We start from the raw sequence: 23,149 nt of genomic DNA, 5'->3' as shown, positions 1-23,149 counted from the left end.
AGGGAAAGATTAACCTATTTCTGGATCTTAGAAGAGCTACTTAAAGGGGCTACTTTTTAAATAAAGAAAAAAATGCAGTGAAGAATTATATACAAAATCGAAGCGTATTTGAATATCTATGTCAGAAGTCTGCATATCATCTATTTTTTCCTATGCAACTGACCTCAAATCCATAATTCCAAACATTCCCATAAACCCACTTACAAAATCAGACACAGAAATCATATTCTAAGGGTCATGTGTTTTCAATTTTAAAGCACTGATGTTGGGTGGCAGAACTAGGAGAATGAAGAGGACTTTCTCTTCTCTTTATATACTGCACAGTAGGTCAGAACAGTCTTTGGGTCATCACACATACTCATTTCATATGCAAAATGGAAGGACTACTTACGCTCAAACAGATTTAAACTACCTTTGAAGCACATTTTCTTTCATTCTATCTTTTTAAAGTTTAGACAGTGTCTTCGCTGATGTTTTTATAGGCTCAAAGATGACAATGAAATCTACCATCTGCCTAAGATCTCTTATGAAAGTATTTCTATATAGATATCTACTTCATATTATTATATAAAAACCAAAATGGAGGTAAACTGGTGAAGAAGATTAACGTTGTAGTGTCATGTTATTGGGTTTATTGTTAGATGGTTGAGATGGCTACCTCTAAAAAGTAGAGTTTATATTATAGATTAAATTAAAATTATAGACATAATTTTTTCATGAAATACAAGTAGCACTCCCACTCCCCACCGATTCTTAAAAACAGGTTTACATTTAATTGTGGTTCTATTTCCTAGAACTTCTAGAATAAATTTGTTTTAAAAGCCTGCAGCAAAGGAACATTTAGAAACAGTGTGAACCAAATTTCTAAATCAGTTAATGTGATGACACAGGGTCATTGCTCAAAGTTGCCCTTAGTAATCTTATTAGAAGATGCTTTGAACATGAATAAAACACATTTCTAAACCCAAAGATGAAACAACTATTAAAAATGAAACTCATTTTTGAAAAATAAAAAAAATCTGAGGTGTTAAAAAAAATGCAGATTTGCTTTTAAACATTGCAGTGGCATGACTGGAGTTTCAAAAAAACATCAAAGGCTTTAAATACTTAAGAAACCTTAAAATAGAAAGGGCTGTAATCTCACTTAGCTACTGCAGAAGAGTGAAATTATGTATTAGTCAGGGCTGCAAAGATTAATTTCTTTTAGTCAGTCTAATTTTAAGTAGCAGTGTATGCCCCTGTCAGCTGGTTCCTTTCTCTAAAAAACAAAAGGTGTATGAGAAATGTGAACAGTTTCGCATCTTGCAGTGAGACTCCTATTCATTTTTAGATGTTTCTCATGAGTACTAGACTAAGTCTGAGTACTCTGATAAAGAAATTCTCCATATGCCACATTAAAGACTGGTTTTGGGTGGGTTTTGTTTGTTTTTAATTAAAGGTATGTACCACATATCCTCAATCCCATTGAAAATTGGGACTTGAACTGGATTGTGAATCTAAATAGCAATTAAATGAAGTGCACATAATTAAACAGAAGACAAGATACATATCCAGAAAAGTCAGAAAGCAGGAAGATCATATGGAAGAGCTGAATGAAAACTGAGGTTTCTCAGGCTACCAGCAGCTTCTGTAAAATAAACTGCATGTCTTCATAACCCCAGTTTTACCATTAAATAGTCCCCTCACTGAGACTACTGAAGGAACAGAAACTAACATTTAACTCTTACTACTAATGATCTTGCCATATTACAAACAACAGAGGAGTTAGAAACCTCCTACATTGTCATAAATATTACAGAGAATTTTCCCCCACATCTTCAATTTAAATGAAACAGACAAAAAAAATAATCCACAAAACAAACCCCCACCACAGGATGTCTGCTGGCTCCATGAGGACATCTGCTCTATAAGGACATGGTATTATTTCTGGGACATGGGAGAGGTGCCCCCATATTTCCTCTGCACTTCTGTGCTGAATAGAAAGGATAACATTTTGATAGTTCTGTAGTGAATATATACAGCTAAAGATTTCTAAAGTTCTTTCAATTCCAAAACACGTCAAGAAGCAGAAAGGATTTGCTTGTCATCTCTGCTTCAAGTCTTTCTCCGCTTATGGGGAAAAACCAGTATACATACACCATCTCAGTTTGTCCTGTAGTAAAAATATTCCTACCCACCTGTACTGAAAAAGAAGACATTGAAATGCCTTTCTCCTCCCGCCCCCCAAAAGAATATTCAACAAGTGTACAGAAGCCTCTCTTTATTATCCAGCATTTTACTTCTACACTACTGTAAAACACTGCAACAGTGAATTTATAGGGTTGTCTCCTCTTTCAAAGGTCACAGCCATTTTAAAACTTCAGACTGCAACATGATCTCTAGCAGCTATAAATCAGAATTAAAGGGTATAAAAACATAAAAGAAAGGCTGTAACATACAATTTGGTTTATTGTAGTTATAAGGGTAGTCTCATGAATTAATCATATGACAAAGACGAAATTTCTGATGAGGCAAGAGCTGGTTTTGGGTCAGCATGTGAATGTTGTTATAAATGTGAATACATGTTTTTCCATGTATTCACATGTATAACAAAAAAGAAACTAAATTCAGAATTTAATTTTTCAATTCTGGTTTTCAAGGGCGACAGGAAATGGTGACTGCTGTGGGCAGAGGAGCTTATTGTCATCATCTGGAGGGGGTCAGGTCTGCTGCTGCTGCTTTTATGCTGAACAGATGGCTGAAAAGAGATCTATTTCCAAGTTTGAATAAAACCTGTTACTCTCCTTTGCAAATAAGCCAATTGCCAGTTCTACTCCAAGCAACCTTAACACAGAAAAATTCTAGATAATTATAAACCTTCTGCTTGATTCCAGCTTCTATTTCATGCATACTGTCATCATGAGGTAAAATAAAGTCAACACAAAGATTTTTATGGGGAAAAGGCAAAGGTCCAAACATCAAGGCTACTTTTCAGTGAAGTTAGTTTTAATTAACAAAATTTGATTGGGGGTTTGCAATACCAATGGTTTTCATTGTAAATGATGCATTTTTCTTTAAATTTGTTTTCAAGAAATAAGGAAACAGCACTTCCTAGAGCTGTGATACACAAACCACGTGGGACTGTTGATGAGAGCTTCATTCAAAGTAAAGGACTTCACTCGAAAAAAGAAGCTACCCAATGTCATTTACATAGACCAAGCCAGCAACATTATTTCCTTATTTTGTATGATTCTAACTCTCCTGTGAGCAGACAAATAATCTGTGCTTCACAGTGAGTGACCCATGCCCAGAGAGGAACTGAAGTTGTAAGACATTTCTTAAGACCAAATGCCGAGTTTTGGTACTAGGCTGTGACTTTCCTTTCAGTCAAGTAGGCAATTTGGCAATTGCTGCTGTGGTGCATTTATGGTTAATTACTTAACCACCAGGTTTTCAGGTTCTAGTTGCTCAAGTTTCTTGTCTTTGTTGACTATATAGAAAAGATGTAGCTTGAAAAGCCTGCCTTAATAATGGCAGGTTTTTTCCAAAACTTTATTACTCACAGCTACAGAACAAATTTCTCTCTCTGAAGACAAAAAGAAGTTTCTGGTTAGTGAGAGTATGCATTTTCCTGGGAGAGCAGAATTAAGAAAAACAAAAAAAAAACCCAAACAAACAAACAAACAACCAAAAAAAAAACCAACCCAAAAATCAATTACTGGACTTTCACTTTTTAAAATTAAAACAGCACAACTGCCATTGGTATACAATAGGCTACTGATGATACTATCTCAGTATAATCAATGGAAAAACCAAACACATCAGTGGTCCTAAAACTAGGTAGAATTTGCGTGATATAATGTAGATAAAAACTGCCAACCACAGCACCGAGACATCTGAGAGAGACAGCAGTTCTTGGCTGCTCCCAGTTTTTGGAATCAGAGGAAAGCATCCACAGTATCATTCTAGTACCTTATGCATTCCCACTGCCAATCCTAACCTCTGATTTGAGAGAACAGAGATATAATTTGGGATATTGCATTTAGTAAATTGCTGATTTATATATTCAGATGATCTCACACTGATTTTGAATTACTGTATCATTATTTTAGGGGTATAATTGTGTGATCGCTGCAGTGATCCTAGGAATGGAATATTATAAATATAATGCTTATAGGAATTTATAAAGAGAGCACAAGGATGAAATTATTAGAACTGACTGGAGGGTGGGAGTATGGAATGGCTTATTTTTTAGATGACCCTCAGAAACACTGAATACAGTGCAGTGCTAGTACCGCAACTCTCTCTCTTCACCACCACCCCCAATCATCCCCTTAAACTCATTTGAATGATTTGGAAGAACTTGATGCTTCATAAATTTTTAGCAAAACAAGACACAGCACAAGCTACTAGCAAAGCACAAAATATTTTCAAGTCCTAGTTATCATTATTCAAAGCACTGCTTTTATCCTGGAGCCTTACAGATCAATTCATGGATTTCCATTCACAAAATGAAAGAAAACACAACATTTAATGAAGGTAGTATTTAGATGGGGAGTAGGGACACAAACCACAGGAAAATCTCCTTGGCTTTAGAAGTGGTTAATGCGAATCAGACAAACATTTAACTGCTTCAATTTGACAGCAGTGGTCTGGTTACTTCCTATAGGTAAGTGATGGAAAGCTTTTTCCTGTACTTAGATATGTTCAAATTCCAGGTAATGCTTTCACTTTTCCAACTCTGGTTTTGCTGCCTTAAACCTCTTTTTTCAGTGTCTAGGCAATAGTGGGTTTTGAAAGAAAGTTAACTGGATATTGTGAACTGATAGTCATTCAACTGAGAATTAGCAGCATTTTCTTTTCTTTGCGTACTATGAAGTGATAATAACAAAGAAGAGATATATTTTCAGTGTGCTTATGAGTCTTTTAGTCATTATCCGATGCAAAATTTCAGTATAAACAGTAGCTATATGGAATTATTTAATATACTTAATTTTAGCTTAAATATCCATTCACTGTTTAAATGTATCAATAAGAAGCTTCACTATCAGGATTCATATTTTCTTCCCTATACAAACATTTCAGAGTAGCTACAAATCCAGTGGGAATTTATGCCAGACCATATTTTTACCTCCTGAGTAGGTCATGTGAGATGTGCAAACTACTCAGTGAGTCAGTTTGATATAAGCATTATAGTATTCATGTATGTTCAATTAGTATAGCATTTATCACACTCTAATATATTTCTTTACCATCCACAAAAATGATAAAGAGATGCATGATTCAGTCTCTTATTTAGGAAATGTTATTAAGTCAGTCATCAAGGTCTATGTGCTTCTGTTTCACAAAGTACTAGGCTTTCCTTAAAGCATCTGCATCTCCCAAAGTAAAGAGATAAAACAGTTAACAGTTTGAACTTGACCCTGTTCCTGATTTGGATAGCTAGTGATCTGCAAGATTCATCTTTGGTTATAAGCAGATAAATTCACAGGGCTCCTCATTTCTCTTTGAGATCATCTTAAAGACCATTAAGATTTAAAACCTGTAACCACAACAAAGTCCAGTTTTATTAAAATTAATTGCCCAGTAAATTAAAAAAATACTCAGTTTGCATGTAAGTCAGTGTCAGTTACCTACATACTACAGAATACTCAAGACATATTCCTGAAATGCATCCTTTTATGAGTTCAAAAGACGATGTCCAAAAGAAGCATTGGTAAATTTGTCTGAAATGTCATTTTTTTTTCTGGCCACCATCAGTTCTTCAGATGACTGCATCGCTGAACCAAGCACTTGTCTAGTTTCCATTTAAGCCAGATGTATATTTAGACTAAATAAATCAGATTTTCAGAAAGTTTGTACAGCAGGTAACAGCTGCCCAACAGAAAAACCCTGGACACTATATACAGGTAAGTCACATTGACAAATCCCAGTCAATGATTTCAGCGTCTGTCCCAAAAAATTTACTGCAACAGGTAGACCAGAAAATGGATGCTTGAAATTGCTATTTAGACAGAACCTACTGAATTAGGCATTTGATTGAAAGCTTGCGATGATGAGCAGTGATTAGTAGATGCATGAACCAGACTCTAATCAACTGCTTTTTAGATTCTGGAAGCAGCAATCCCATTGAGACAAGCCTTAAATATCAACTGTGACTTAACTCAATATACTCTAATAAAATAGATAGTTTGTGTAAAGTATAAGAAATCCCACTGCAATCTTAATACTTCCAGAAAGTGAGAGAAAGAAACCAGCCTGCCTTGTTGGCATATGACCAACAGAAAAGCATATAGATGATTTATGGGAACACTCTTCTGGAAAAAGAATATTATGCAACTCCAACGTGTGGCCTTTAGTTTTGCCTAGAGACAGGAGGCTTATGACACCCCCCACACACACCTATCAGCAGGTGCAGATGCAATGCATACAAACTTCAAAACTGGCCTTGCTGGAAGCAACGGATGTTGCCCAAGTATCTCTCCTCATGTAATATACTACCCAGCACAACAGACCAAGCAAAACTGAGAGACATTAGATACAATTTAATAGAAAAGGGAAACATACACTGCAGGCCAGAAGAGGGGCTCCCAAAGTGCACCTCCTTTAATTGCTACCAGCCAACTAATTGGGCCTTTGAGAAACCTGTATTTTTTCTGTGGAAAATTCAAGGCCTTTTGCTGAGACTGCTGGCCAAATTATGAGACACCCCATCTTCTTCCAATAATCACAGAGTCCAGCAGAAGAATCTAGAATGTAATATAGCAAAACACCCTTCCACATTGATTTCTGTCTGCCTCTGTCAAAAACTTCTCAACAGCCTCTGAACAGTTAAGACTACAAAACTCTTCTGGCAATTTATTACTGATGCTGTAAAATGAAGTTACGTGGTTAACTGCAGTCAAGGCCCTGATTACATAAAACACTTTCCAATAGAGTCAGGTGAGAAAGAGGCTCCCTGACAGATCCCAGACACATCAAGGCTGAATTTGAAAACACCACACAGGATTGTCTTCACAGGGTTTTTTTTTCTGGAAACTCTGGGGACTATAGCACATTAATGAGGAAGACTGTAAAAAGAAATTGTTTCTCTAGCAAATCAGAAGTGCAGCCATGAGAAACTGTAGACTTCTGTTCAGATACCAAATACTAAATTCTTCATTTGTATGTGGCTAACAAGTAAGTCTGACAGTAAAGTTTATCATATTAGTAAACTTTATCACATTAGCACTGGAAAAACTACTCTAGGACTATCACAGGCTGTGAACTGTGACTTTCAAGGCAAGAGAAGTTTTCCTGCTTAAATAATCTACTTGAGCAATAGAGGAACCTAGGTGATGGAGAGCTACTGAAATTATTTCCTGTATGACACATTAGTCCAAAATGTGTATTACTTCTTCAGAAACCCAGAAAAGTTAGTCTTTTATTTGTCTATTGTATACATACAACATGTTACAGTACACAGACATCATATTATCCAATGTGATCTGACTGTTCATCCTATAAATGTTATTCATCTAAACAGAAGAACTACCAAAAATGGTGGGACACTGGTGGATGAGTGTCCTGTAGACTAAAAGTCAACTTGAGGACAGTAAAAAAAACAACCCCAAACATAAGTGAGGAGTAAATTTCTTGATAGGACAGAGATCTAAATTTGGACAACAGCCGCCTTTTGTGTTGTAGCCAGAAAATAATTTGATTTGGGCCTGTTACATAAAATCTCACAAGAGACTATTTCACTTAGGAGAACGTTTACCTCTAGAAAAAGAAACTGCAAATGGCGTAGTTTTAGGGACAAAGATTCTCTAACACGAAGCAACAAAAGTCATCAAAAACGCAAAAGAAAATTCTATGCAAAACCAACTGACCTTGTCACACAGCTACAGGAGAGCAGATCAGTGTCTACTGCATGTTGCTACCACACCTTTTGTGAACTGCACTGATCTGAGATTGTACTGCCCTGCTGTGGGAACACACAGGGACTACAAACTAGATACACAGCCTCAGATGTCAATGGGTGAAAGACTGATAGGTTGGAAAATATGTAAACAAAGTTTGAAAATGATCTTGCATCACTATTTGCCATATGATTTATTTCTGGATAAGGAATATCAGTTTCCATTCTCGTGAATATTATGATCTCTGACTTTGTTTTTTACCATACAAAAATTGGCTACGCATTTTATGCTGGACTTTGGTGGTAAGTTAAGCTAAAGCAATTAGTTCCACTGGAATAGACTGCTGTATTTGGACAAGCCAGACACCTTCATCATCATGGCTGATGAAATTAGAATTACAACTCCAGGATCCTGCTGCCACTGCAGTGGCAAGAGAATTAACCATGCAAATGCTCCTCATCCATGAAATCAGCATCAGTCAGAAGACTACCAACAATGGTGTTCCCATCTAGCATTCCCTTAGAGATCATCGAGAAGGCTCATGCAGTTTGTCCTACCAGTTGTTTTAAAGTATGACAATAATTTCACAATGTTCCTCTGTGAAACTTTGCATACACCATTTTCTTCTTGAGATCTTTTTCACCTTTACCATCCCCTGGAGCAGTAGGGACAGAAGTGCTTATTTTTATCAAATAACAGAGTAACTAACCAGGGAACACTGGAAACCACACACCTAAATCAACTGCAAAGCCAAAGCATTCCTCCTATTTCAAATCCATCCTATCTCCAAGCTCTGCCATGCTTCATTTTCTCACTCTAAATCTCATGTTTATCCAAACATCAGTCCTCCTATATTTAAAGGAACAGTGAAAGACTTTTGCATAATTTTTGTATTTTAAAATACATTGTGCAGCTTTTAGTGATCGCTAGAAAAATCAAAGAAAAAAATCAGTAAAGACCTTTTTTAAAGCTGTTTTAAAGCTGGCAATCTGTTAAAATAAAAAAAATTAAAGAATGGTTTTGAAACAGTTGGCACCATTTGTTTAATAAAATGGCTGCAGTTAGCATAAGCATTGCTTAACTCAGACCAGCAAATAAGTAAAAACCCCATCAATTTCTGTTTCAATAAAATACGAGTTCTCTGGATTTTGCCAGAGAGAAATAGACTGTGCCATTTGATAACATTCTTTACTGCATATTTCATTATTTCTCAACATCTCATAGGTACTCAAAAAATAGTTAGCTGCAAACCACATTTAATTCCCAAAACTGTGTGGTGAAAGCCAAGTAAACACATCACAAACTGGGCATCTGCTTACCCGAGACCAACACATGGCATTTATAATTTTGCCAGTTCCATTACTAACATATCCAAACAGCTGCCAAAGGTAGCAATCCAAAGACTTTCCAGGCAATGGGAGTGAACTGGCCTTTTTCAGAATCGAAACATTAAAATCACCTCATGGATGATACCAACAGAAAAACACAGTGCTAAGCTTACAAGGGTAAGTTGGGGGGTGGTAAATAATAAATGTTAAGGCAATAATACAGATGCTCAGAAGTAGAAATAAGAACTCTTATACACGTCGTCAGCTGTTATCAGCTGCTCTTGCCCAAGTGCATAATATATACTTTCAGTGACAAAACAGCTGGGTGCCACCAGCCCCTCTTCTCTCAGCAATCTAAATACTGAACTCTCTGGCAACCAATGCATCCTGTAAGGGCTGTTTGATCTATCAGGTGATTTTGGCTTTGTTATTATAATAACCAAAACTCAACCATTGACCAAGCCAGAGCACTTTCCCGAACATGCTCATGGTGCATTCTGTGATGTCAGGCAAGGTTCAGTAAGGGTAACAAAAACCCCAAGACTATCTGGGAAAACAGGAAAACATAATACAGACAGTAGAGACATTAAGGAATACGGTGTGGACACACCAATGTTGGTCTGCAATCCCCCAAGGTCCAAAATCATAATGCTGGCACTGCACTGAAATAAGCCTTGGTGTAATTCACTATGCTGGAGATTACAGGTCCACGTATTTCACACACAACTGTTTATGTCATAGAATCATAGAATAGTTGGGGTTGGAAAGGACCTTAAGATCATCTAGTTCCAACCCCCCTGCCATAAGCAGGGACACCACACACTAAACTATGTCGCCCAAGGCTCTGTCCAATATGGCCTTAAACTCCTCCAGGGTTGGAGCATTCACAACTTCCTTGGGCAACCCATTCCAGTGCCTCACCACCCGCACTGTGAAGAACTTCTTCCTTAGATCTAACCTAAAGTTCCCCTGTTTAAGTTTGAAGCCATTACCCCTTGTCCTACCACTACAGGCCCTAATGAAGAGTCCCTCCCCAGCATCCTTATAGGCCCCCTTCAAATATTGGAAGGCTGCTATGAGATCTCCACGCAGCTTCTCTTCTCCAGGCTGAACAGCCCCAACTTTCTCAGCCTGTCTTCATACGGGAGGTGCTCCAGCCCCGTTATCGTCCTCGTGGCCCTCCTCTGTCCTTCAGGTCCAGCACTAGATCTGAGGCAATGTGCCTAAGCACAACCTCTGGTGACACCATCCTGCTCAGGATGTCAATCCAGGAAAACCTTTGCTCAATCTCAACACTGCAGGAATGTTTCTGGACTCCAGCTAGTCCTGAAAACAGGCTACGTTCACTGCACCTAAGCTAATCAACCATACCTAACTAATAAATTAGCTAAAGCAGCTTGCTAGAAGTGACTATACATCTGTGGCCTAACTTACTAAACTAACCAGATAAAGACCCTGGTGGGGTGGCAGTGGTGGGGGAGGTCTCTAGACTGTAAGCAACATTTTAATATTTCAGATTTCATGCTTGATCAGATTAGCCATGGCTAAACTTGATCTGATCAAGTTCCTGCAGCTTTTTGTTCCTAGCCCTAGGAATATCAACAAAGTGTTCCTAATATAGTGCGACTACAAGGGAATTCAGATATTGCACCAACACAGTAAATATTCCACAAATACAATAACATATACTAATAAGTGGATACTGCAAGTCTGCATTAATACACTCAGGACTGTGAGGGATGTCATTACCTGAATGTAACTATGAAAAGAGAAAGACATGAGGTAAAATGGCTCCAGTGTAAAACTTAGCTGACTATGCTGACCCTTGGCACCAACTACTGATGTTGGCCTCTCCAAACCTCTAACTGAATGCTTATCAAAGCAAAAAAGAAAATACTGAACTTTGTTTTAAGTCCATACACTGCCCACTGGTCTGACCCTACAGACACGAAGGAGTAATGAAGCAGGCTGTCCATCAAGAAGGCACAAAAGTCTGTCTGGAGGTGATGGCACATTTTCGGAAAGCAGGGTTCGCTTTTACTGCCAGTGGGCACATTAAGTAGGTGGGAGAAGCCTTGGAGGCCAGGCTTTATTAATGTGTGAACAAAGATTAGCCTCCACGTCATCCCCACTGCATTCGAACAACCCATTTCTCTTGTTTTCCTTTGCGATTGCTAGCAGACAAAAACCAACTCATTCTCTCCTCTATAATTTGTCTTTTTTTGGGGGGGAGGGGGGAGGGGGGAGGGTGTGTCATATTTTCCACTCGAAAGAATCATATTCAAAATGTCACAGAATTTACAGACTAGCAATGCAACCTGGCAACAAAGGTATCTTGAAAAGGGAAAGGAGAAAGCATTTGAATTCGTGAGTATTTGACAGCTGAATAAGTCATGTCACTGAATTTTGCACCAAGCATAATTTCAGCTATCTCTTCTCATTTCACTGTATGTTTTAAAGACACGCCTGATAATGCATCAAACCAGCTTAAAATAAAAAGGGTTGTTTCGTTTGGGATTTTTTTAAAGACAATTTTAGTTCTAAAGTAACTTCTAATGAAAACCAGCAGTGGAGGCATTTTATTGTGGTACTTCTGTCAATGACTCCATAACAACTTTGACAAATAAGTACTCCTTATAAATATAAAATAGACCAAAGAGCTGTGAAAAAAATAAAACATATATTCAAACTTTACCCTTTGACTGCTGGTCAGAGACATTGTGTCTTCTACACACATGCTGCCTATATGGGATCAGAGTAAATCAAGTACATTTGACCTACCAAGCTTAACACGACTGTAAGTGTATCTCAAAGACAGGAATGCAGGACGTATGATGCTGCAGCCCTGACTGATAACTAAGAAGTAAGTTATAAATAAATCTGGAACAGTTGGGATTGACTGTTGTTTAGCACTTTCAGACAGACGTTCAGGGCAACTGGCAAGGGCTTTGAAAGCTGTTTCCTATATTAGAATCATGGCAAAAATAGACGTGAGGCTGCGTTCCCTTGTCTTCTGCTAAAATAGATCTTGCTTAAAAACATTTTTACATGTTTTGGCGAGGTGTAACTAGTTCACTGTCAGCTACAGACCTAGATCATAACTGGAAGTCCCATGTCGACCTACCATGAACAGTTACTTATTGAATTAATAAGAGAAAAAAAAAAGAAAAAAAAAAAAAAAAAAGGAAGTGGCGGGTACTAGGAGATATTAGGGACAAGAAGCAGCTGGGTTTACTGTTTTGGTTGGGTTTTTCCAACTTTTAAGTGAAGGTACAACCTGAATTCACTAGCCAGGAAGACCCTAAAGACCTTTAAAAATAAAACTAAAAGGGAAAATCATACATTTTACCAATTGTCCTTACGAATTTATGTGCGTTTTTTGAAGTTTGGGGTGTTTTGTTGCTGGTTTGGGGTTTCTTTTTGCTTCTTTTCTTTTTAAATTCAAGAACAGATTATGCATAATAACTACTCTCAGCAAGGCTGAGTTGTGAGAACAGAACAGGAAAGAGGCAGCATGGATGGGGTTTGTTCTGGTTTTGAGTGCCTCAAATACTGTTTGCAGGGCAAGCATTTGTCACAGTTATCTTGCCTCCAGCCCTTCAGCTTCCAGATAAATTAAGTTGGCTTTTATTTGTGTGGTTTTTATAGTCAAAATACATCTATCAAAATACTGTATTAGCTAGTTCACTAACTGAACAGCCAATTGTTCTGCCAAAATAAGCAGTGCCCTTAATGAACAATTTGGAGCTTTCAGGGTCAGTGAGAACAGAAAATCTTAATATATAGATCACAAATTCTGTATAACTTCATGTCACAGTTTCAGATTACAAGTGAACTCCCAAACTATATGCAAGATGCACATGTGACTGAGAATAGAACATCTATAGTGTACTACAAAATCATAGGGGAGACTAGGATACAGTAAGAACAATCTGATCTTGCATATATCAAGGTCTCGCAAACAGGTTTCCCATAAACTGTTCTTTCTCAACCAGAACCAGTCTGCATAGTGTTTTGCTGACAGATATGAAATTGCCCCACCTGTGCACACACTCTAAACCACCCTGGAACAAATCAGCTCCAACCTAGAAACTCTGTGATTGCGATACATGACGCCATCTCTCTCAGCAGAGCTCATTGCTGCAGTTCTGCTCCCGGTGAGCCCTGTTGCAGACCTTATGGTTCTGAGCAGGATCACAGCTTCTTGGGCCAGAGCATGTACAAGGTGGACTCATACTTCTCTACAAGATAACACGTACCCAACTTCCAACTACTATCTATAGTTTCTACAATATGCAAACTGCAACAGAATCTGCACTAGGAAATTTGTGTAACTTGCCTTCTAAAGTAAGCCTAGTGTAAGTTAAGGCAGGATTCAACGACTCCAGGCTTGCCGAAAAGTACGCACAAATGACCACATTTCAGTTACTGAATTCTGTTTTTTCCATCACTACAACTGCTGAAAACATGCTTATCAAAAGAGACAAAATTCATCATGAAGAGTCAAATCTTTTCTTTGTAATGGATTGCCACATTGCAGATGTCATTTCCTTTCACCAGAAGAGCCTGCATGAATGTATTTTAAACTAATTACCTTTAGGTGGAAAATATGACTTGCTTTCAGCTTTGTGAGGCCAGTCCACCACAAGAGGTCCAAACCTACGAAAGCTGGCAGTGATCTCATCTACAAAAAACAAATGAGGCACCTTAGAGAGAATCTGAAGACTGACAGTGGCAAGTAAAATTCTTACTTTCAAAAATCCCCAAAACCAAACAGACTACTTTCTACACCTATAAAGAAAAGTAAGAACTGCAGTAGTGCACATAGAGGATTGCCTAAATATTCTTTATGTACACATGGCTGCTTAAAAAAGTAATCTTACATTCCACTAATGCAAGTTTGCAGCAGGATTAAATGCAAACATGATCTATCAGAAGTGAATATGCTTCAGCTGCGATCTATTTCTAATTATAGCCACAAAGCAGGGTCAGATGCAGCCACATGGGACTGACAGAGGAGCTACATGTCAGCACGGCCACTCCTTGCAGCATGCCCTAGAAAGCAGGGTGCGTCAGGTCACATGACTGTGGGGACTTCACCTTCTTCATCCCCTCTGGAAATCTGCCTTGAATTACCAAGTTATTTTGTTGTTTTTTAAACATTAATTTAGAAACACTGAGGGACACACATCTCAAACTATCCTGTAGGGCAATTCTGTTCTACATGCAAATGTTTCGGAAAAAAGTATTTTACGTTCTTTTTTAAAATATCTTTTTCTCCTCGATGCATTTGTTTATGTACTTTAAAGAAAGAATTAGTTTAAAACTGTCTCTAACGTGATGCTAGATATAGATTAGAGCAACAATCTGAAGAGTTCGAAGACTAAGGCAGCAGTTTTCCAATTCTTTGCTTGCTGTTTGAGATGTGTCCAGTTTATCTGACCCCATGAGCTGCACATCAGATTTTCCAAGTGACTATGGCCACAAAACACACATTGCATAATGCAGGAGCTGAAGGAAAAAGGCGTTACTGGAGTAGACCTCTCATGGAAGAGGGTAACTGCTCCCAGGCAGCCACGTTACTTCCTCACGGGGTAGGATGGCCATGTATTTTTATTCTGAGTGACCCAGCAATGTTCACATCAATTGTGCCTGTCAGCCTCCTGCTTCTTACAGCTGGGGATCCAGATTACCCAGCAGTACCAGTACCAACAGTCCTGTAACTCGTGATGTGACACGGGAACTGCATTTGAGCTGTCTGTAAACCACAGACTGGCAACTCATACTATTTATGAAAATTGCATGTCACTTAGGCCTGAATTTAGTAGGTCAGATTTGGAGATCCCTCTCTCCATTATAAGGCCTCCTCAAATTCCCTATATATGTCAATTGAAGCCAGATAATGGTGGATTCCAGCTGTACTATGAAAAATACAACAAAACCTGTCATTTTGGTCTGGGAGTCAGGGTGGGTGGGGGCACACACAAATAGAGCAGATACTAATTGATATGGAGGAAAAAACTGATCGTGCCCACTAAGCTGGTTATTATTTTGTAACCATATTAATTACCCTACATTTGTCTACTGAACATTGCATAATTGCTGATATAAGAGTTGATTAAAACCTGCTTTATTTTGGTAAGGATTGTATTAACAAAGTCCTTAAAGTCAAACACATCTTTTATAAAGAACTGGGAAACACTACAGAGGAGTGACAGTAGCCACAAAGTTCCCTTTTTCAGCTTTCCCACTTTACATACATGGGAACACTTGCTGCTATTGCAGACCAAATGACCTGCTATGAAGGCATTTCTGTCTCTATCTCTTCTGATCTACAGCAGAAAAGAATGTCAGTTAAAATTCTGAGGTGTTGCAGGTGGTGGTGCTTGTTTGGTTTAAATAATGCCACGAGCACAACAAGTGACATACCTGGGAAAATACATTTGTTTTTAGGAAAATCAGACTTTTAAAAGTAACTGTATGAAAGCCACTTCCCACATGTCCCCAGCGTAACTTGTTCACAGTACCTTCATCAATGTCAGGAGGAAGACCTCCAACAAACACCTTTCTAGAATAGCGTTCCACTCTTTCACCATTCTGACAGCGTGTTGGAGAGCTGAGACCCGATGATAAAGACTGATCACCATGACTGTCATCTAGGAAGCCATCTTCAAAAGGAAATAGTGAAGACCGACCTGTAACAGATTTTGTAGTATCTACAGTTAACGCTGTTTCCTGGAGAATTAAATATTTCAGTAAAAATTGTTATTATTTTACTTTTACTGTTTTGCTTTAACAGAATTTACATAAAGGGGCCCAGCTAAGTGGTCTAGTTATCCACATGATGTTCATTAGTATTGCTTCTATTTTTCCAAGACTGTATTATTCTTACAAGCCAATAAACCTAATACAGCTTTAAAACAAACCCTTGCAAATGACTAGCAATGAAAACCAGCCAGTTATCTGATGTAACTGTGTGTCATAACTATGGAAACAATTTTTGTAAGATTTAAATTTCAAAATAATTCTTAGGGATTTAAATGTTCCATAACAGATCTTGAAGGAATGATCTTTTACGGCAGAACAGTTTCCTTCAGAGTGCTTTACAGGGTCCTAACCACAAGGGCTGCATCACTTCCTCCTTGAGTGAATAAAGAACCGATCTCAGTGGGGGGGGGAAACAACAAAATAAACATAGAAAAGCTTTGTGTTGTGGATATTAAACGTGTAGGTGGAGCAAGATGCTTATCTAACAAGAAAAAAAAAGAATCTTTAAAATCTTATTAAATAAATTGCATTTGAAGTAAAAAGTTGTTATCTAGGACAGCCTGTCAAGTGTTAAAACACCCTTTCAGTAATGAGTTAACAAAAAGCAACATAAATGGCTGCTACTCAGTTTGTTAATGAAAATTAATTTAACTTGTGATCATCTGATGCAATTAACTTGTTGCTTACTACCAAAGCACACACACATTACCTTAAGAACCAGAAGATTAAGAAATATTCAAAGTCTCTATATAAGCAACACTAGAACATGCCAGCTTCAGAATATAATAATTCCTTATAGCAGAGTTGAAAATTAAATCCTGCAATGTCGAGCGATGTCTGAATGGGAACCCCATCTCAGCCCTGAGAATGCCAATTGTCCCCTCATCACAGAGGATTGCTCTCAGGGATGGATAATAATTAATTGATACAAACAGTTTATAGGGGGGTTAATTACAAGTATGAATAGCAGGGCACATAATTTAATTCGAAGATAATGGATCACATGAAATTGACTGCCAGCAAGACCTAAGGAAGAATTAATGCCATACTCCTATCAACAGCACAGGAAGTACAGGAAATAAAAACAGGGGCAAGAAGAAAAATCAAAACATGCAAAGGGACAGTATTCAGAAAAATGTATACACTGAAAATATCAGTAATAGAGTCTCCAGTAGTAAAGGACATTACAAAAGGCAGCAGCAATCCAACATACGGAAATGAAGCTAACAAACAAAAATCAGCAAAGATGTTCTGACTGACACAGAACATCAGCCTGATTTTTAATGAGCATCAAGCACTACAAAAGTCTTGATTAGAAAGAGTATATAAAATGTACAACATTGAGAGAGATCTCAGATACAAAACTCCACCAAAGCAAAAATCCTACTGTGCTTTTAAGCACCAACATTAAAAAAGGGTAAATGCCACAATCAGAGAAGGATCTAGAGAGGCTACACTTTAAAGTCTAGTATAACTGGTTGTCAAAAATGGTGGGGTTAGAGCATGAAACAGGGAAGATTATTGATGAATATCCCATTAATGGACAAAGAGGTCATGCACATATATAAACATAAGCATTTCAGCTTAAAAGAGAACACATGCATGAGAGAAATAATAATTAGGACTGCTAAGATTGTGTAAAAATATCGAAGCAGAAAACCCACTGAAAAGTAAGAAATGAGAAAATATCCATAGAAGACTGACATTACTAAGAAGCCAAATAATCTTTTAATTCCCACCCACCCCCCAACCTACCTTCCTGTAAAAAATAAACAGCATGAGCCATTAGTGGAAGTTGACATATGAAATTAATAGACGCTAGAATGAGGTGTTCAGCTAAAACACAAGTGTACAGAGAAGGCTGAACAAGTGCTGAGTTCTGAAGGAAATAATAAAAATGCACAGCAGCTTAAAAAGCAAAATTTCTCCTCTTATGCCACATGATTGACAGTCTGCAAGCACTGTACTCAAGTAAATGCAAAAGATGAGCTAAAAATTTATAGTTAAGTATACATGTACAACATAGAGACAAGGGAATAGGGAATAATTGTTCACTGTCTCTTCCAGTAAGGGGAAAATAAAATGCATTGAACACAATCAGCATGTGGCAAGGCTGAAAGCAAGTCAAGCTGTGGAACCCCCTGCCACAGGCTGCTTAGGATGCTGGAAAGTTTACGTAGGTTCAGAAAAGGGAATGAGCAAGAACATGAGAAAAACCTATTCTGAAGCAATTAATATTGAGACATCACCTCAAGAAACCCTCAGAGGCAAATCTCTGGGACAGTATTATGGGAAAACCACTAGATGTCTTATGTTTAGTCCTGTGCCCTTGCCAGTGCAGCAGAATATAGCTTGTGCTGATTTTCCACAGCTGTGCTGATACCTATACCTGAAAAACTGGTTGTAAAAGTTAAAAACCAGGTACCTAAAGCAACATGACTCAACAGCTCTAACCATGACACCTACAAGGAAATGCTCACCTCTACTCGAAGAAAACTGGGGATCAAGCAAAGAACTGATTGGTTATGGCAAGCCCCAAGAAATTTCTGACAAAACCTTCCCACTGAAGATGCTTAGTCACAGAATCAAATGCTAATTACAATATCCATATATAATAAACATGAAACAAGTTCCTGCACAGATTTGCCTCTGGGTACTCTGCATATTACAGCAATGCAAATGGCAAAAAACAATAGTAGAGAGGGATAAATGAGAATATTTGATATACAACACCATGTTTTTAATAGACTGTTACAGAATTTCGTGTTTCTTAATGTTAAGAAAGCTCAAAACAACATTGTAAAATTCAAGGTAATGAGAAAGCATGAGTATCACAGACTTTGGTATTGTATGAAGAAGGGAAGTCACGAAACCCCTAACATTAATGACAAGACATACGTGCGCGCACACAAAAATCTACTTGTCACTACAGAAAAGTCTGGCTTTCACACAGGAAACTATTATTATGGAGTGACACATGCTTTTTGGTAGAGAGAAAAAAAAATAAAAAAAATCTGAAAGCCCAGCACATTCAGAACTTGTTTGCCCTGTTTTGTCAGCACTATAGTTTTTATAAAACAGCCTACACTGTATTCATCACAGTTACTGCCACATTACTGTATTTCACTTCTATAAGTAAACATGAACTGCAAGCAGGTTATAATGTCCAACTGATTCCCACCTCCTTCCCTACTTTGGTGCCATTTGATCAACCTGGAAAGACTTGCCACAGCCTTAAAATGAAATTAAACTGTTTACATGCACAGGGAGTATACAATATTATACACTCCGCATACTTACCAATTTGTTTCAGTACCATAAGACCACTGAAAAAGTATGATTTTTAGGATGCTTTCAACATCCGTTGACAATAGCCTGTTCTATGTTCTATAGCTATGTTCATTGGAAGCAGGGAAAAATAGGAAGTTTGTGGGGAAAACCTGAATATTTTCTTTTTGTTTAGCTGTCAAATAAACACTAAAACCAGCTTTGACTAAAATCACCTCAAATTCTGTATTATAAACTGTGCTAGTGTAGCCTTTATGGCCTACTACCTCAATCCATACAGATGTGCAAACTACAAGTTACTTGCATGCTATTGGCTTGCTTGTATGGCTAGGTTTGTATCCAGGTTTCTTCACAAACCTGATGCAAATTGTACATTCTTAAAAGACAGGGATGTCACATGCACAGCTGTCACAGAACATACATGAAAAAAGACGATAAAATGAAGTTTAATGCCAAAGTACCCCAGACAGACGGCACTGCCCAACTCTAAATGTTAGAAGCTGCAATTATCACTGTTAGTTTCTCAATTAAAAATCAGCTTGTGTAACCTATGGCATATAAATGCTACATTAGTAGCTTTCTTATAGTCAGCAAGCTTCCTATTGTCCATGTTCATTAATCTCTCAGAATAAACTTCCATGCAGCCCTGAACATTTGGTAATGTTCTCAGTCTGCTTTTATTTTTTAAGGCTTGTCTATGACAAAATAAAGTTAAAATATGCTCAAATGTTCTATCTTTTATCATAATCATCAACATTCACTCTTGAGGACAGTTACTAGTATTGGTATTCACAATGTTGTATCCAAGGCTAATTCTACCTCCAATGTAATACTCAAGTGTAACAGTCACTTAAAGATGTTACATCTAAGAAGAGAAGTATTTTTTAAATGGTCAATGCACTAATTAAACATTGCATTTACACCAAAAAAAACCCCACAGCTGAAAATAACGTCTTTTTTGACCACTACACATTTAAAGTAACTTGTATCATGAAAGAGTCTTTATATTCAGTCATACTCCAGTTCACTAGTAATAGCAACACACTTGAAGTTACCAGCTCAAGATCACCATTGCTTTTAGCTGCTATTAAAAGGGAGATTTTTTGCAAATGAAAAACATGAGATTGATTTATACAATGCAATTGATCAAATAATGTTAAAATCAGTAACATCATCATAAAGAGAACTAAATATTTATTTCTCCCACTATTCAGCAAACAAAACATTTAGTAAATACTTTTACCTCTTCTCCGCCCATAGCTCCTGGCTGCATGTAAACACAGAAGAAAATTGTCGGTACAGCTGTCATTAGATTTAGCTCCAAAAGCAAAGAAAATGTAGCTTCTACCTCTTCTCTTTTTCCCCTCCCACCATAAAGAAAGAAAAGACATTCAAAAAGTGCAAGGTGAAATTCAAACAACCCAAGACAAGAGAAAAAGTCTGAAGATGACACAGCCAGGGGGAGGAAAAAAAAGGAAAAAATAAAAAAGGAACATACCTGCTGTGCAAGTTTTCTAAATAGCAAAGGTATTTAAAAAATCAGGCATATCAGTCTTACAGCACTATAAGATAATAATTTAGGATTATGGTTTTAAGAGGCAATAAACATAATCAACAGTAATCCTAATTAAAAGATTTCGTTTTGCATTTTATTAATTAGTTGTGGAGAACATATCTTCTGACTATGTTTCAATTTAAATAATTAACAATCTGTAAATACCAAAATCCTACCAAAACAACATGAACGCAATAGCCACGGTGTTCAGACGAATAAAAACAGATTGACAAAACATCTTTGTCGCTACCAGAGTTAATACAGCGTATCAATGAAACATGCATCAATAGCAAAATTCAGTGTTGTACAAGTGCAGAAGCTATTTTGTGGTATCATGGGAAATGAAAAAAAGCAGCATTTTTAATCTGAAATTCTAGAATACTAAAAAATAATCTGGAAAACAGTGTCTTCTACACAAGGACTTTGATCTGTTACAAAAGATATCTGTGGCCTTCCAAGGTAATCAAATGTGGAAGGCTAGGGATCAGGTAGAGTTTTTTAACAGAAAGTAAGCTTAGGCAATAGGTAACAGAGCCCTGGTTTCTTTCTTTCTCTCTTCATTGCAGTACTGTTTGTGTTGCTCCTCCTTCCCAACCCCATCTCTATTCATAAAACTAACACAATGCCTTCTGGTCTTGCACAAGTTTTAGGCCTGATTCCTTTAGCTCTCCCTACAATCCCCCTTAATCCACTTTATCTAGTTCCCGCTCCCTCCTTCTATATCCCAAGTGTTCTTTACCATGAAACTTTCTATTTTTCTATTTCCATCTTCAAATCCATGTCATGTCCTGTGGTGTCCCACCATGCTCCTTGCCTTTCTCTATCCACTTTTCTTTGGCCAGCAATTACATGATGGATCAGTTGCAGCTAGTTGAGAGCTACTCATCTGAAGACTGGTCCCCTGGCTCTCGCTGCTAAGTGGCCACAGGCGCTACCCAGAGCAAGGCTCAAACTCCTTCAGCACAAGCACTGGTAACCTCTCTTCTACCCAAGTACCTGCTTCTTTAAGCCCTGAAGAAACACTGTCTCAAGACACTGTAACACCTACATCTTTTTATCCTGCCATTTTTCACACACAAACATAATTTGAACTTGATTTTATCTGGTGCTTACATTAAAATGTTATATTTTCCAAGAGCTGACAGTTACTCAGCACAGCAGCTTAAGAATGTTAATAGACTTTATGATGTTGCTTACACAGAATGCAAAATAAGAATGTGTCAGTTGGGGCAAGTTAATAAAAACACCCATTGTGCTCATAAGCCAAAGTTCAGAGCTCGTTCATCAGGTAAATTTCATAACTCCTCTGTTTTATTTTAGAAAAGTAAACAATTTAGACATTATTCTTGAATGAAGACGTTTGGGAGCCAATATGAAAATTACTGCACGTTACAAACAACGAAATTACCAATGTTATTATACCCGAAGTTACTTTATCTCTTGCGTAATTCCAACAGAAGACAAAAGAAAAGAGACTGGGAGTTCTCAAACTTGTTCCACCTCCAATGAAGCTACTCCCATAATCTGTTTTTAGTGCCAAATATGAATGTCATTTTCACAGAAAACCATCTCCTGAAATGTTTAGAAACCAAGCATAAAAGTGATTCTTTCCTGTACCTCACAGGGCACTTTGGTATTAATGGAAGCATTGCTGTAAGAAGCGATGTGCACATTTTCCCATGTAAACTGTGAAATTGCTACAAGTATGCACTGATCAGTTGTGCAACTCCCAGGAGGATCACCACCCTGTCAGTGTTTCTCCATCCCTTTGCAACTTTCTTTAGCTGACAGGTAGAAACTTACGTAACCAATGTCCCAAATTGCATGTACTCAAATACAAAGGAATAATACATTCTTTTATACCCTCTGATAACTCTCCTGAAACTATTAACTCACTTCATCCCAGAGACAGAGTTGACTTTTCCAAACAAGCAAAAAAGCCTCCCCAAACCCCAAATCTCGCAATGCAATTAAGCAAACTTAGTGCTACTGTTACTGGAATTCCCAAAAGTCTGCAGCTAAGATTACCCATTTTTGCAGCAAATCAAAACACACTCAACTGCAATGCTTACATTCTAACTGTGTCTCAAAGAAAGTTATATGAAACTGATGAAAATTTTCATTTTTTTAAATTGCTTTATTATAATAGGGGATTGGATCTGCACATTGTATATGAGTCAAATAGCATTTCAAGGAAACAGTAAATTTGTTTCCACATCATAGCTAAAAGTGAACCTGATCAGGCAATTTCAAATACAGAAATAAGGGACACCATTTATTTGTATTATCACATTTTACGGAAGACTTAATAGAAAGCATTTTGAGATTTT

At 37.5% G+C, this 23,149-nt stretch overlaps 1 protein-coding gene across 1 annotated transcript in view; it reads right to left on the bottom strand.

Moving 5' to 3' along the window:
- CPEB3 (cytoplasmic polyadenylation element binding protein 3) overlaps positions 1-23,149 on the bottom strand; it is an 83,237-nt gene that overhangs the window by 15,690 nt on the left and 44,398 nt on the right. The window contains exons 5-6 of the mRNA XM_010021406.1: positions 15,736-15,903; positions 13,803-13,892 (exon numbers count right to left, since the gene is read on the bottom strand). Of these exons, the coding sequence (XP_010019708.1) occupies positions 13,803-13,892; positions 15,736-15,903 (258 nt within the window). The remainder of the gene's footprint in view (positions 1-13,802; positions 13,893-15,735; positions 15,904-23,149) is intronic.

Source organism: Nestor notabilis, unplaced genomic scaffold, assembly GCF_000696875.1.
Source record: "Nestor notabilis isolate BGI_N333 unplaced genomic scaffold, ASM69687v1 scaffold12389, whole genome shotgun sequence".
Lineage (NCBI taxonomy): Eukaryota > Metazoa > Chordata > Aves > Psittaciformes > Psittacidae > Nestor > Nestor notabilis.
This window is presented reverse-complemented; position numbering and strand designations above follow the sequence as displayed.